The sequence below is a fragment of the Kogia breviceps genome, chromosome 3 (genome assembly GCF_026419965.1).
Source record: "Kogia breviceps isolate mKogBre1 chromosome 3, mKogBre1 haplotype 1, whole genome shotgun sequence".
Classification (NCBI taxonomy): domain Eukaryota; kingdom Metazoa; phylum Chordata; class Mammalia; order Artiodactyla; family Physeteridae; genus Kogia; species Kogia breviceps.
The window spans coordinates 149968906-149983491 of record NC_081312.1 but is presented as its reverse complement, the minus strand read 5'-3'; the positions used below and the strand labels follow the sequence as shown (position 1 = coordinate 149983491).

At 48.9% G+C, this 14586-nt stretch overlaps 1 protein-coding gene and 1 long non-coding RNA gene across 5 annotated transcripts; one reads left to right on the top strand and one right to left on the bottom strand.

The window, feature by feature from the left end:
- RLBP1 (retinaldehyde binding protein 1) lies at positions 1-10635 on the top strand. Its single transcript, XM_059056800.2, has 8 exons — positions 1-256; positions 2453-2545; positions 2815-2943; positions 4182-4386; positions 5982-6160; positions 8101-8259; positions 9196-9306; positions 9631-10635. Exons 2-8 carry the CDS (start codon positions 2534-2536, stop codon positions 9787-9789), a joined length of 954 nt encoding a protein of 317 aa, XP_058912783.1. The 5' UTR covers positions 1-256; positions 2453-2533; the 3' UTR covers positions 9790-10635.
- LOC136793843 (uncharacterized) lies at positions 7836-14586 on the bottom strand. 4 transcript variants are annotated; one of them, XR_010839819.1, is made up of 4 exons: positions 14387-14586; positions 12063-12291; positions 10932-11224; positions 7836-8371 (listed from the first exon to the last, which is right to left on the bottom strand). It is a non-coding gene; the product is annotated as an uncharacterized lncRNA (long non-coding RNA). The 4 variants fall into 4 exon arrangements; XR_010839818.1 differs by lacking the exon at positions 14387-14586 and having other exon boundaries at positions 12063-14347; XR_010839821.1 differs by lacking the exon at positions 14387-14586 and having other exon boundaries at positions 10932-11049; positions 12063-14347.

Below are 14586 nucleotides of genomic sequence, written 5' to 3'. Positions count from 1 at the left end.
AGATGCACACAAAGGAGGGCTTTGAGGTGGCTCCAGCCAGGCCCAGGCTGATCCCCTCTCCCCCCTGGTGCGTCACTTGCCCCATTCTGGGCCTCCCTGTGAGCCTGATTTAACGGGAAACTGTGGGCCGTGAGAAGTTCCTTGTGACACACTAATCCCAGCCTGCTGACTGGACCACGCCCCCAGAGGAGGCAACCTCCAGGTCCTGGAGGACACAGGCACCAGGTGTCCCGAGGAGGAGCTGCTGACTTGGCAGGTAAGTCAGTAGCAGGGGCCTGGCTGGGCCAGGAAGCCCAGGACTCAGGTGAGGAGTCAGCGGTGGGGAGACCACGTCTCAGGCTGCTCAAAAACTGAAACCAGCTAGCCATTTTTCAGGTTGAGCCAGACCAACCTGACGGCAGACTTAGCAAATAAAAATATAGGACACCCAGTTAAATGTGAATTTCAGATGAACAACAAATACTTTTCTAGTATAAGTATGTCCCAAATTTGTATGGCACATACTTAAACACTTCAAAAAAACTTTTGCTCATCTGAAACTCACATGTAATTGGGCATTCTGTATTTTAGCTGGCAACCCTAGATGGCAGGGAACAGCCTCAACACGGAGTGAGGGGTGGGTATTTTTTCTTGTATACAGCTCATAAATCAATAGTTTAAAAATCAGAGTTAGTAGATTGGGCATATTTTAAAAAGAGTTGCTGTACTGACTTTAATCCTGCATTTCTAAAATCTAGGATCTTGTCCTGATGAGCTGCCTAACTGGCTGGGGGTGTCTAGCCACTGTCTCTCCTGTCTGAGCCCCTTGCTCAGAGAGTTCTGTCAGCCTCTCCCTTTCTGTTCCACCAAAATCCAAGGGAGAGCACAGTCGTATTTCAGTCTGTCTTGTATATATATATGCCTGCATATTTGGAAGTCTACCTGCTAGAAGGTTGACTTAGATTTTATTCCTGTTGGTGGATGACAGGCCCCAGAACCTCCCTGCCCTGCTGGGTCTGTGGAGTAGGAGAGGCAGGAAATGGGAGATCCTCAGATATTCCCTGGCATCCCCTAAGTCTCTCTGTGCAAGTTGGGGTAATGATCAGTATGATGCTAAGAAAGGGAAGGAAAACTGTGTTTTACAGCAAAACACTGTGCTAGGTGTGTTCTACAGAAATTATAGGATCTTCATCACAACTCTATTTGGTAGGTGTGGTTATTATCCCCAATTTGCAGATGAGGAAACTGAGGCTCAGAAAGGTTAAATAACCTACCACCCTAGCTCATATGGGTGGTAAATGACAAAGCCTGATTCAAACCTGCTTCTCTCTGACCCTAAAGGATTTTCTGTGACACCAGCTCTCCTAGGGAGTTTGCCTGGAGATGTCTTGGCTCTAGGTGTCAAAGCAAGTCTTGGTCTCAGGCAGACATAGGTTCAGGTCCCACCTCTGCTACTAATTAACAGTGAACAGATGACAGAACTGACCAACGGGAACCACCTGGTCAGAGGCAGGAGCAGGGTGGTGATGGGTAGGAGAGGGGAAAATCTGGAAATAGAAGAGTTGTCTCCAAAAATACTCAGTGGGTTGTCATGTGCACAATGGATGAAATTGGTTCTGGTGGGCAGGCACTGATTCTGTGTTCATTATTTAATTAAATCCTCATAAACTTCCATCTCCCTTTTACAGGGAGATGGAAGATACAGGTTAAATCACAAAGCTTGCAAATGGAAGAGAGAGAATTCGAACCCAGGTCTAACTTTTGCCACAACAGGCTGCCTCTTGATGCTGATGGAAAGTTCACAGCTTGGTCTTAAGTCCCGATCCCTGGCTATTGCAGGCTGTGTGAGCTTGGACAAGTCACTTATTCTCCTGGGCCTGTTTCCTCCTATGTAGAATGGGAATAATAATGCTGGCTCCCAGACAATGGATTTGAAAATAGCGCATCACAAGGCACAGAACACGCACCCAGTTATGGTTATGTAACTAGCCATCACCCCTCTGGAGAGTTAATTCCCTGGAACGGGGCCGTCCACTAGGCTGGGAAGTTTCTGAGGTGCCCCTTTGGGCTGGAAAAGGAGGGCCACAAATGGGAGGATGGATTGCCTTATCTTGCAGTGATCATGTAACTGAGAATGAAGGCCGATCCTAGTTTTTCCCTGGCTGGGCCAACTCATCTTAAGAACTGAGGTTTGAGGTATTTTTGTGTGTGTTCCTTCTCAAAGGGGTGTTTCCCAAAGTGTAGCCCAAGAACCACCTTCTTCGGAGCCACCGGGGGTGCTGTTTTAAAGTATAGATGCCCAGGCCCCAGTTCAGACATCCTGAGTCAGAATCACAGGTGCAGGGCCCAGGCATCTGCATTTCTAACAAATGCCCCACTTGATTCTGAGGCACTCAGAAGTTTGAGATCCACTGTTCTGAGACAAAACAGAACAGTTTCTCCATACCACTGCAGCCCTGACTTCCTCTCCTAGGAAGGAGGCTGCGTGGAGAGGCCAGGACAGAAGAAGCGGTGTCCTTCTTTTTCCGAGCACTCCGAGTCTTCCAGAGGCAGCATGTCAGAGGGGGTGAGTACCCCTGTGCCCTGGGGCTCCCCTCCATCCACCTTCCCTCCTTCCCTTTCTTCCTTCTTGTTTCTCTGTCATCTGGTCTGCTCAGAGTTATGGGCATTCACCCCTACAACCTCTCTGTGGTCCCTGACCCCACCCAAAGGGAGGAAGCTCAACGGTGACCTTGGGCAAAAGCACTAGTTTAGGGTCTGAGCAGACCCATTTGACTGGCTTGCTCAGGTTGCTGGGGGTCTCTTCCTGTCTTTTCCTGACTTCTCTCTGCCCAGGCGGGCACATTCCGCATGGTCCCTGAAGAGGAACAGGAGCTCCGTGCCCAACTGGAGCGGCTTACAACCAAAGACCATGGACCTGTCTTTGGCCAGTGCAGCCAGCTGCCCCGCCACACCTTGCAGAAGGTGAGGTGGCCCTGGGGTGTGCAGAGGGACAGGGTAGAGAGACAACAAGGGGGAATGTTGACAGCATCCTCTCTCCTGTAGAAAGGGTCCAGCACCAGCTCTCCAGGTTATTCTGGACCTAAAGGACTGGCTTGTTCTAGGGGCTATTCTGAAGGTCAGGGCCATGGCAGCAGTTGGGGTGACCAGATGTCCAGGACAGCCTATTCCAAGACTATGGCACCAACAGTGTTCCCTGAAGCCAATGCTGAGACCTAGGGCTTCTGGACCAGGGATCATCCTAGACTCACATGTGAGGAACATTGCTTTGCAATGACCTTGGAGAACACGGATCCAACTGCTGCCCCCATTGGATAGGAAACGGCCTGAGTTCTAATACCAGACTGACTTCCAACTTGCTGTGTGACCTTGAGTAAACTTCTTTCCCCCTTTGGGTCTTGCTTTCTGTACCTATGAAAGAAGGTTGTTGGACCAGTTCAGAGTTTATCAGACTGTGCTCTGTGGAGGGTGGCAGAGCTGTCTTGGGGTTGAGCTGGACCCCTCCTGGCTTCCACCTCTGCTCCCTGGGCATCTCAAGGGAAAGGTGCTCTGAGCTCCCCCAGACCTGCCTTTCCCCCTCATGCCATCCAAGGAAAGAGCTGGCCCTGGCATGCTGAGGAGTTCTCCAGGCTCAGCCAAGCGGAGGAATAGGAGGCAGAGGACAGGCTGCCATCTATCTGCCTGGTATCTTTGATTTTGGAAAGATCAGAAATGAGCCTGGGAGGCAGCAGAGTGAAGCGATTAAAAGTCCAACCTGAGTAAGAGTTTCAGTTTCACCCCTTTTTATCTGGGTGACCTTGGTCAAGAATACCTTGACCTCTATGAGCCTCAGTCTGCTCACCCTGAGAAATGGGGATAAGATTACAACCTTCCTGTGACGGACTGTGGCAAAGATTTAAAAACATAATGTATCTAAAGGACTCAGCGGTGTGCTAAGTCAGGTTTCCAGTAGGCTGTTGTGATTAGAAACGTTTAGCTCTCTGGCTGACTCCTCAAACAAACCCAGGATGAAAGATTGACCTAATTTTCTCCAAATGTAATTGGCAGTCTGAGGTGCTGTCAGTGCAGAAGCTGCCCCTGTGGGCAGAGCAGCGATGGCCCCAGCTGCCATGCCCTCTGCGCCTCAGCCGGTCTGGCAACTGGAGGAGCCTCCCGCACCCGTGCCTACCTGACTTCGTGCCTGCACCCCACCCCTGTTCCAGGCCAAGGACGAGCTGAATGAGAGGGAGGAGACCCGGGAGGAGGTGGTGCGGGAGCTGCAGGAGCTGGTGCAGGGGGAGGCAGCCTCGGGGCAGGAGCTGGCCGTGGCCGTGGCGGAGAGGGTGCAGGGAAAGGACAGCGCCTTCTTCCTGCGCTTCATCCGCGCTCGCAAATTCCACGTGGGCCGAGCCTACGAGTTGCTCAGAGGTGAGACCTGCTCAGGATGGGTGGCCCTGGGAAGGCTACGTGGGGGCGGGGGAGTAAGGGGGGGAGTGAGGGGGGAAGGGGGGAAGTTCATGAGGAGGGCATTGACCCTCACCCGGGCACTGAGACCGACTCCTTCACTTCCCTCCCATTCCCTGTGCTGTGCAAGTCACTCTCTCTGAGCCTCCTTATCCTTACCTGTAAAATGGGTGTGTGAACTAAATAGCCTTCAAGATACCTTTCAGCTCTGACAATGAATGCATGAGTCTGGCAGGACCGGATTCCTAGAGGTCTGGCCCTGCCTCTCCTCTCTCCGAGTCTCAATGAGCAGAACTGAGTCACCCAAATTGGGTGCCCAAATTGGGGTAGTTTCCTCTCTCACCCTTGTTCTCCCCTTCCCCACCCGCCCAGCCTAGGTTTTGGCTCTGGAGCACTGCAGGGAAGGTGGGTATGAGCTTGACTCCCCTCAGGTACCCAAACCTCACGCATAGTAGAATTGAAGATGGTGCCAGCCCTGGGAAAGAACCATCCTGGCCGTGCCCACGGGATGAAGACCAGTGTCTTAAGGAAATCAAGTCCTTGGTGCTGGTGGAGGGAAGGGGTGTCTGAGCAGGCCCTGTGCAGCCTGATGATTCTCCTTACTTCTTCCTTCCTTCCTTCCGCAAATGGTAATTCTCTGCTGTGCTTTGCCAGCCACTGGTTTAGGCCAAAGTATGTGGCAGAGAACAAAGCAGACAAGAACTGCCGGCCCTCGTGGGTCTTATAGTCTAATGGTGGAAATAATAAACCAGACAAATAAAATAAAAACATACAGAGAAAAATAAAGAAGGTGGATATAAAGGACTGAGGGGTCGAAGTTTTAGGTAAAGAGGCTAGGAAGGCTCCAGTGAAAAGAGAACTCTTAAAGAAAAACTCGAAGGAAATGAGACGCCTGGGGAAAGAGAGGTAGGGCAGAGGGTACAGCAAGGACGAAGGCTAGGTGGTGGGAACGGGCCTGGAGCGCTGGAGGAGCAGCGAGGGGGTCAGTGGCTTTCCCTTGGCAAATGCCTCCCCAAACCTCCTCTGGGCCTGGTCCCTCCGGGGTTTGGTGGAAGAGACAATCGCAGATAGGCGGGGACCTGTTCAGGATGGGTCAGGGTGGGGTTAGTGGCTGGTGGTGGGAGTGCCACTGGAGTCAGAGAGGGCCTCTGTGTCCTGCTGTGGGTTTTATCTGGGGGTCATTTCCCCACCCACCCCCACTCAGCTACACCTGTGCCCAACTGAGAAACCTGTGCCTCTACCCTTGGGAAAGAGAAAAATACCAAATAGTAATTGTCCTTAGATTTAGGATTACATCTTGTGTTTTTACAGTTTACTCATGGCGTTCGTACCTGGAATCTTGTTTGATTAGCACAGCAATTTGGTGAGATAGGCCAATATTATCGTCCTATTTTTTGGAGAGGTACTGTGGGGCCCAGAAAGGTTGAGCATCCTGCTGGGTTACACATAGCATGTAGGTGGAGGAGCCAGGCAGGAGCCCAGGTCTCTGGAGGCCCACCATGTGCCACCCCAGGACGGGCTGGCTGCCTGAGGGGCCTCTTCTGCTCCCCCACTGCCAGGCTATGTGAACTTCCGGCTGCAGTACCCAGAGCTCTTCGACAGTCTGTCCCTGGAGGCTGTCCGCTGCACTGTGGAGGCTGGCTACCCTGGTGTCCTCTCCAGTCGGGACAAGTATGGCCGAGTGGTCATGCTCTTCAATATTGAGAACTGGGACGCTGAAGAAATCACCTTTGATGAGGTCAGTGGGGATTCGCCTGGCTCCCCCCGCCATCCCCTGGGCTGAGCTCCTTCCTCCAAACCTGACCTCTATTGGACCCTCACTCCTGGCTCCCCAGGAGGCGAGGTTTGCGGGGGAATGGCCAGTAGCTCATGGCACCAGGCCCTTTCCCGGCAGGAGGAAAAGTCCTAGGATGTGCCGTGGCAGCTGGAAAACCCAGCAGCTTTGCAGGCAGGGCCCACTGGCCAGTACATGGCTGCCCCCTTGTACCCCTGCCAGGTGGGAGAGCCAGCTGTGGGTGACGAGCTGGGATCAGATATGTGATTTCACTTGTCAAGCCTTTAAGAGAGCTGTCCTAGTGGGGGAACTAGGGTTTATCTTAGGAGAACTTTGGCATGTGCCACCAGACCTTAAAAAAAAAGTACAAACTCATTTTAGAAAATGCTGCCTAGTAGTCACAACACCATTTATTTAAAAGTCCATCGTTTTCCCCAGGGGCTTGAGATGCCATCTTTATCATATTCTGCATCTTCATATGTGATTGGATCTATTTCTGGACTTTCTATTCTGTGCCATCGGTCTGTCTTTTCATGCTCCAATATCACACTGTTTTAATGATAGAGACGGTATAGAATGTTTAATATCTGTTGGGATTAGTTCTGTCCTTAATGCTCCTCTTTTTCAGGGCTTTTCTAGCTATTCTTGCATGTTTACCTTTCCTTATGAACTTTAGAATTAAGTTATTAAGCTCTAGGAGAAATGTCAGGAGATTTTTATTGGCATAACATTAATGTAAGTAACAAACTTGGGGAGAATCAGCATCTTTATGAATGCAACATCCATGGCCAGTGGTATGATCCACAAAAAAGGGATGCATTCCCTTTTATATTTTTAGCTTCCAGGAGTGATTTAAAGTTTTCAAACCTTATGCATGTTTCTCAATAAGTTTGTCGTAAGTATTTATTTTATTGTTGCTATAGGTGGGACTTTCTCTGCCATTATATCTCCTACTTGGTTATTTTTTGTATCTATGAAGATTATTGGTTTTGTATGTTAATTTCATATCCTGATATTTTTACTGAATTCTTCTGTTATTTATGTTACTCATATAAATGACTCTCTCAGATTTTCTAAGAATACTATCCTATTATCTGTAAATGGGGGACAATTTTTTCTTTTCCTCTTCTAGTTCTCATACCCTTGATTAAAAAAAAAAAAAAAACCAACTTGGATGCACTGGCCACTACTTCCAACACAGAGTTGAATAGTGGTGGGGAAAGTGAACATGCTTATCTTGTTCCTGATCATATTAGGGATGCCTGTAGTGTTTGCTACTGAATAAGATACTGGCTTTAGGACTGAGGCATACATATGTATGGTAAGAAAGAGACTTACAAATATTTTTTTCTTGTTACATAAGTGATATCTACTCATTTTAGAAAATACCAAAAAAATCACAAGTTTAAAATCATCCACAATTCTACCACCCAGAGATTTCTACCACTGACATCCTTCCAGCCTATTTTTTCTAGAAACCTAGAAACATATGTGAACGCATATGCACACAGATATACACATTTTTTCTTATAAAAATAGGATTGTACTCTACAATAATATACCATGAATGGATATCTTTCTGTATCATTAGTCTCATATATCACTGTTCTAGAATATACTCCATGGCATGAATACACCATAATTTCACCAGTCCCTTATTGCTGGACATTTAGGTTGTTCCACTATTATAGGGGTACAAGGATAAACACTCTGGCATCTAACCGTGGATATGACACTGAAGATTATTTTCTTGGCATACATTCACAGAGGTGGACTGTCCCAGCTCAAAGCCTGTGACCAATTACCTCTGGGGAGGGGTATACCAGTTAGCTCTCCTGTTAGGACCTTGAGTCTTAACTGTCTTTGTGAGTTGGGTCTTACAGCCCGTTCACGTTGTGCCCAAGATCTTGCAGGCATACTGTTTCATCCTGGAGAAGCTACTGGAGAATGAGGAAACTCAAATTAACGGCTTTTGCATCATTGAGAACTTCAAGGGCTTTACCATGCAGCAGGCTGCTGGACTTCGGGCTTCAGATCTCAGGAAGATGGTGGACATGCTCCAGGTGAGGCCACAGAACGCTGTCCTGCAGGAGCCTCTCACAGGTGGGAAGGCTGGGAGGCCGGACCAGGTTTCCTGGTTTAATGATGCTGGCAGGGACCTGAGATGACAGCCGCCTAGTGCCCAAAAGATCAAAGACAATCACAGCCCCAGCCACAAACACTTCATGGTGATCAACAGTTTGCCACGTGTTCACATTCATTAATTCATTAACTCCTTAAAAGCATTCTCTCCCTCCTTCCCTGCTTCGCTTTACAAACCTGGAAACCTAGGCTCAGAGATTTGAGTGACTTCTCAAGGTCACACAGCTATCAAGTGGCAGAGGCGGGACTTGAACCTACACCTTCTGACCTAGAATCCCATTCTCTGTCCACATATGTCATGCTGCCTCCCTCTGGATGTGAATTTATCCTGAGAAAGAGATATCATTAACGCTCCTGACAACTCATTCCTATATACTGATGTGTCAGAAGTCCTTTCTTAGAGCTAATCTAATATTAAATCTGCTTTGTCTTGGAAAGGAGAGATGGGAGGTGGGGGTCATGGAGGGGACGAAGGACAATGAGGCATGACAATAGTGTACCTCTGGTCTATAATAGTTTGCAGTCCGCTCAGCAGGCAAGTGGATTTGAAATACCTTGGTCACCTAAAAACCAAGCAAGGCTACTATTTCATTTCCTTATTCCACCTAATTACAAGGTTTTGTGCATCCGCTTGTTGAGGGCTGGGTTGCGTGGCCTCTGGGGCGTCCGTCCTTCAGTTTGGAGCTGCAGTGAAGCCAGGGCTCCCCAGCTGCTGGCTTGGGGATGGAACCTTCAGTGGGCTATCCTCTGGGGCAACCGAGTGATGACAATTCTGTCCTCTTGTCATGGGGAGAGGCAGTGAGTGGGAACCTCTGAGGTCATGGGGCCATGTGGTGGGGTTTTGTCTGTCCCTGCAGGATTCCTTCCCAGCCCGGTTCAAAGCCATCCACTTCATCCACCAGCCGTGGTACTTCACCACGACCTACAACGTGGTCAAGCCCTTCTTGAAGAGCAAATTGCTTCAGAGGGTGAGTGCGTGGCCACACAGGGAAGGTGCCCAGTGATTGTCTGGTGTGTGAGTGAGTGAATGGGGTTGTAGCAGGAAAGGGTTCAGGAGACAAGGGGGATTAAGGTGGAGGAAGAAAGCACCCCGCCTGAGCCCTCCTCAGGCTCTGTACCGAGGTTCCGAACCAAGTGGATCCCACAGACAGCATGACAAGGAGGACTTTTGAGAAGGCTATCACCAGGCAGAGATGGCATGTGTGCCTTTGTCCTCCTGTCTGTCTTCTCCCCCCAGCCCTCATCCTAAGGGAACCCCCTTGCTCAGCTCTATCTCCTCTGCTTCCCTGCAGGTCTTTGTCCATGGAGAAGACCTCTCCAGCTTCTACCAGGAGTTCAACGAGGACACCCTGCCCTCCGACTTTGGGGGCACACTGCCCAAGTATGACGGCAAAGTCGTTGCTGAACAGCTCTTTGGTCCCCGGGCCCAAGCTGAGAATACAGCCTTCTGAGAAAATCCCCTGCCATCCAACCTGTAGTTAGTGTCCCTGGGCCTCTCCTCAGCTTCCCTGGACCCAGAAGGCTGGGAAAAGGGTTGCCTGGGGTGGCTGTGGTTCCTCTGAACCTCCCTAAGCTTGGGTGAGCTCAGGTGTCACCCTCCTCCCAAGCTGGGGGGCAATAAAAAAGCAGGGGAATTCCCTTGAGCAAGAAGAAGTGAGGGCAGTTATATTCCTACTGCCTCTGAAGCTTTAGGACAGAGACTTGTGTGGGCTTGAGTGTCAAAGACTCTAATCAAGCTTCTCAGTGATTTTCTTTGTAATAGTTTTTACTATTTAGGGTCTGTGAAAATAGGCAAGGAGGCTGGTTTAAAAGTCTCTCCCATCCCTAAAAATATAAAAAAGAAGATAAAAGAGGGGGAATATTAGTGAAAATGATCTGGCAAGTACAGTGATCTCGGTGGCTGGTAGGCAGGTGAAATGTTTTCCACGTGTAATTCTAGGGTGGAAGCAGCCTTGAAGTAGCTCCATTTTGGGGTGGTCTGGTCCCCCTCAGTCAGGTGCAGTCTGATGTATGCAGTGATGGTCAGGAGCTTGGACTTCCTTCAAGGGTGGCAGTTGTGTCCCCCTCCTTCTGTCTGTGGGGTCTCTCCACCAAAGCTCTCTCCTCCAGACCCCTTGCCTCAACGGATGGTTTTACTTAGATTTACAGATGGTATCTTCTCTGAGCACTCTCCCAGTCCTCAAGTTATACAGTGAAAGCTCTTCTTTGTCTTCAGCCTCAGACACCTTATAGAAATGAACTTCTACTTTCAAGCTCTGCATATTTAGACAAATATAAATGCTTTCCTTTCTGTGCAGTTGGCTTTCCTCAAGTGTCTGGTGACTTTTGAGTGTGTGCTGGGCATGCTGCTCTGTCTTGGGGAAGGCCTGGCTTCTTCTGGGCATGGGGCTCATAGGCACTGGCAGATTCTTTTCCCAAGATGCTACACTGACTTTCCCAGTGGAGGCAGACACTTGTTTCTGTTGTCTGGCTCATGGTGGTGGGTGAGGGTCAACTGGCCTGGCTGCCTCCACTAGGTACCCTGATAATCATCGCAAGACTTCTCTGCTCTTGCCTCCTTCTGGGCATGAAGCACCCTTGGTGCTGTACCCACCTTTTGGGGCAGGACCTTCAGCTGTTTCCTGGGCTGTGGGTTCAATCCAATGCAGTCCGCTTTCACTCCTTTAGGAATTTCTCTGAACCACTGAATTCTTTCTCGTTTTCCAGTGTGGCTATGTACATGTACATATATATATGTGACTGTACATATATATGCATTTACTTCTTATATCTTTTCTTTCATTTCTAGGGTTTGCAGTGTATGCTCATCACCCAAGTAATTTCCTTCTCTATCATGTTCACAGTCAATAATCTATGTTCATAAATAATATACATATGACTTCAGAGCTGGAGGAGGAATCATAGCAAATTATTGTGGGTGGCTGACCAGTGAGGATTTCTCCCAAACCCTTCCTTAAACCCTTTGAAACTTGAAGCTTTTCCCAAACAAACCTTACATGGAACTCTAGTATTAAGCCTAAAAAGAGTGGAGGTGCTATGGTTGAAGGGGGCTCAGCAGCCTCACCCCGAGAGATCTCCTCGAACATCTGGAGCTAAAAAGGTATTTCAAATGTGAGGGCACAAACATGCCGCTGAGGGGGCAAGTGATAAGAGAATGAGGACTTGCGTTTGCCAAGATAGAGGGCATTGCTGAGTCGACAGTACAGGTGTTGGTGGAGTAGGAGCCAGGGATGAGGCTGAGTTTTAAAAATTAAAAGAATGAGCATGTTTTAAACTTTCAATATACATTTATAATTGTTTTGTAAAAGAGTTGTGTCCCCAATTTGAGGAAAACAGTGGCTGATTCCTCTTGGATGACTCCCATCTTTCCCCTGGCCCCTAATTGCCAGGAGCCCTCCTAGTCCCACCCTCTGATTTGTGGGAGCTCTAATTTACAAATGAGACCAGGATATGGAAAAAACTGCAGGCAGAGGCACTTGGGGCAGCTTTGTCTTACTCAAATCCAAACGGGTGCTGGTGTCCCTCCTAAAGTCAGCAGGGCTGGGGCCTTAGCTTAGGGAGGGTTTGACGTAAAAGCCCAGGGGCTTTCTGAGGAAGAAGCTATAGGGTTGGGACCCAGAGAGTCGGTTCTGACCGTGGGCTGCCACCACCCCCTGCTGGCCGTGCCCTGGTACTGCCCCTCTATGCCCAGGGATAGACTAGCCAGGGGCAGGCCGAGCCAGACCTTGCCAGGAGGGTGGTGCTGCCTTTGGGAGCAGGTGCCTGAAGACCACGAATGTTAATGTTAAAATCTGATGTGCTCACGGGCTTCCCTGGTGGCGCAGTGGTTGAGAGTCCGCCTGCCGATGCAGGGGACACGGGTTCGTGCCCCGGTCCGGGAAGATCCCACATGCCGCGGAGTGGCTGGGCCCGTGAGCCATGGCCGCTGAGCCTGCGCGTCTGGAGCCTGTGCTCTGCAACGGGAGAGACCACAGCAGTGAGAGGCCTGCGTACCGCAAAAAAAAAAAAAAAAAAAATCTGATGTGCTCAGTCTCACAAAATCCGAGCTGCCTACATATGCTGGATTCCCACAAGTGGTCACAACCCCTGCATTAATGAGAGAGGAAAAGGGACAGTAAAATACTCTTGAAAGCCAGCAAATATGTGAAGGGGGACAACAAAGCATGACTTTCACGGCAACCACTTGCTGCTCAGAACACCTTCCTTTCTGGAGACATCTGGGATGAGGCAGGGATTCTGCATGTGAAAGTAATTTGAGCATAGCAAAAGTTGGGAAGTCACAGTGATGCATCATGTGGCCCTTTGGGAAAATACTACCTGTTAGCAAATGGAAGCATTTGTTAAGGTGTGGATGGAGGTCTCAGTTGGGAAATGGGCCATCAGCTTCAGAGAGCCTTTGAGCAAGACTGGTCACTGCTTAGAGCCTCGAGTTTACCTAAGGGATGTTGTAGGAGGCCAATGCTCCCTGGTATCCTGGCAAAGTCCTCCTGGAAGAGGGATGCCCAGTTCTTAAGTTAACCAGGGAAAGAGCTGAAGAGTCACCTTCAGTGTGAACTGGACCATCTTTTATCCCACTTTCAACGGTGGGTGTGGCTCTGGTGTTGAGGAAGCTTAGCAGTGCAGGGTCTGGAAGCTCACAGGATACCAGAGACACTTACTACTCAAAGTGTGGTCTCAGGAGGGGACTGCTCAACATAACACTTTGAAAAACATTATTTTATTTGATTCTCTCAATATCTAGAGACAGGCATTCTTATTAAAATTATTCTCATCTTAGGGGTTAAAAAAAAAAAAAAGGAAAACCCAAGGTCCAATACTGATCAGGGTCACAGAGCTAGGAAGTGGCCTGGATGGGACCCTAACCCAGCAACTCTGGCTCCAAATCCCTTGGCTCTGTTACTACCAATGCTTTGTCTCAAATGTTTATTTCTGGGGATAGAGGAAATGTAGGTAGACGTGGGGAAGAGGAACCATGGAATTAGAGCTTCATTTATTTCAGGTCAATTTCACCAACATCATCAGATAAAGGAGGAAATAACTTTAAGGGGAAACCAAACTGTCTTCAGTAGAGATGCTGCGGTAATTCCAAATGGGGTAGACAGCAGAAATCAAATATAAGTCCTGGATGCACATAGCCACAGAGAGAGAGAGAGGTTTAACTTTTCTCTGGGGAGAGATTGAGCAGTTCAAGGCTAAACCGCCCGTAAGGTCGTTCCAACCACTCAGCTACATGTGACCCCCTCTAAGGCGGGGATACACCAAGACAGAAATGAGGAGGGAGGCTGTCATACAGCTGGAGGGCCATCCAGTTAGGTGTTTGGTCCTTAACATGGGAAAGTACTCCCTATAGAGCTAGAGCTGAGAGGCCTGTTATTGGAAGGTATAATAAAAAAGACATCAGCACCCTTGGGTCAGCAAGTGATTGTCGATAAATGTCACCGAGAACAAATCTATAGGGTAGAATCAGGAGAGGCACAGCTGTGTGCTGACCACATTGGCAAGCTGTTGGCATCAATCTGCCTAAACACTCTGGACCTGAAATCTCTTTCATGTGGTACTTTTCATAGGTAGTATTCTTTGCAAGTTGGTTTTCTTGGATCAAAGTAGTCTGGCTATTTTGTGGGTGATAGGAAGTGGGGTGGTGGGGTTGGTGCTGGGGGAGAAGCTTGCTTACCAGGAAGGGATACACTTTGGAATTCGATATTGGGCATTTTTAGGCCTCGTTAATGCATGTCCTCCAAAACCAACGCTCCCCACCCCACTTAGCTTGTCAAAGGTTTCGCATGGCCAAGGAGGGAAGAAAACTCTGAGTGCAAGGTCCCTGGGGTGAGGGGAGCATGGACTGGCACAGCTCTCCTGGCTGGGCCAGGGCTTGGCCCTGGGAGACCCTAAGCTTGGATTCAGACAGATGCAAAGGAGAAGAAAACACCACCATTACTCAACCAACCCAGTATAAACTTAATTTAGGTCACGTTCACCCAGTCTTTTCAAAGAACGCTATTAGAAAAGGATGGGACTCATGCATGGCAACCACCATTTACATCTCACCTTACATTCTGTCTACATGGTTCACTTTATAGAGCAAGTATTTAAAACGCTGATATCTCACTCTTCCCGGGCCTTGGCTTTCTTTCTGGAGAGGATGGGCTTGTAAAGACACCTGTGGGCTGCTCATTTCTTTGGTATTCGCAAGGCTGGGTTAAAATCAGTTGTGATGAGAACTTGGTGTTTTGCTCATTTCTTTCAAG

What these genes read in the sequence shown, in the direction of transcription:
- RLBP1 (XM_059056800.2), top strand. An exon ending in AGATGGTGGACATGCTCCAG is followed by an intron (nt 8,260 to 9,195) that starts GTGAGGCCACAG and finishes CTGTCCCTGCAG; the next exon opens with GATTCCTTCCCAGCCCGGTT. An exon ending in AGAGCAAATTGCTTCAGAGG is followed by an intron (nt 9,307 to 9,630) that starts GTGAGTGCGTGG and finishes GCTTCCCTGCAG; the next exon opens with GTCTTTGTCCATGGAGAAGA.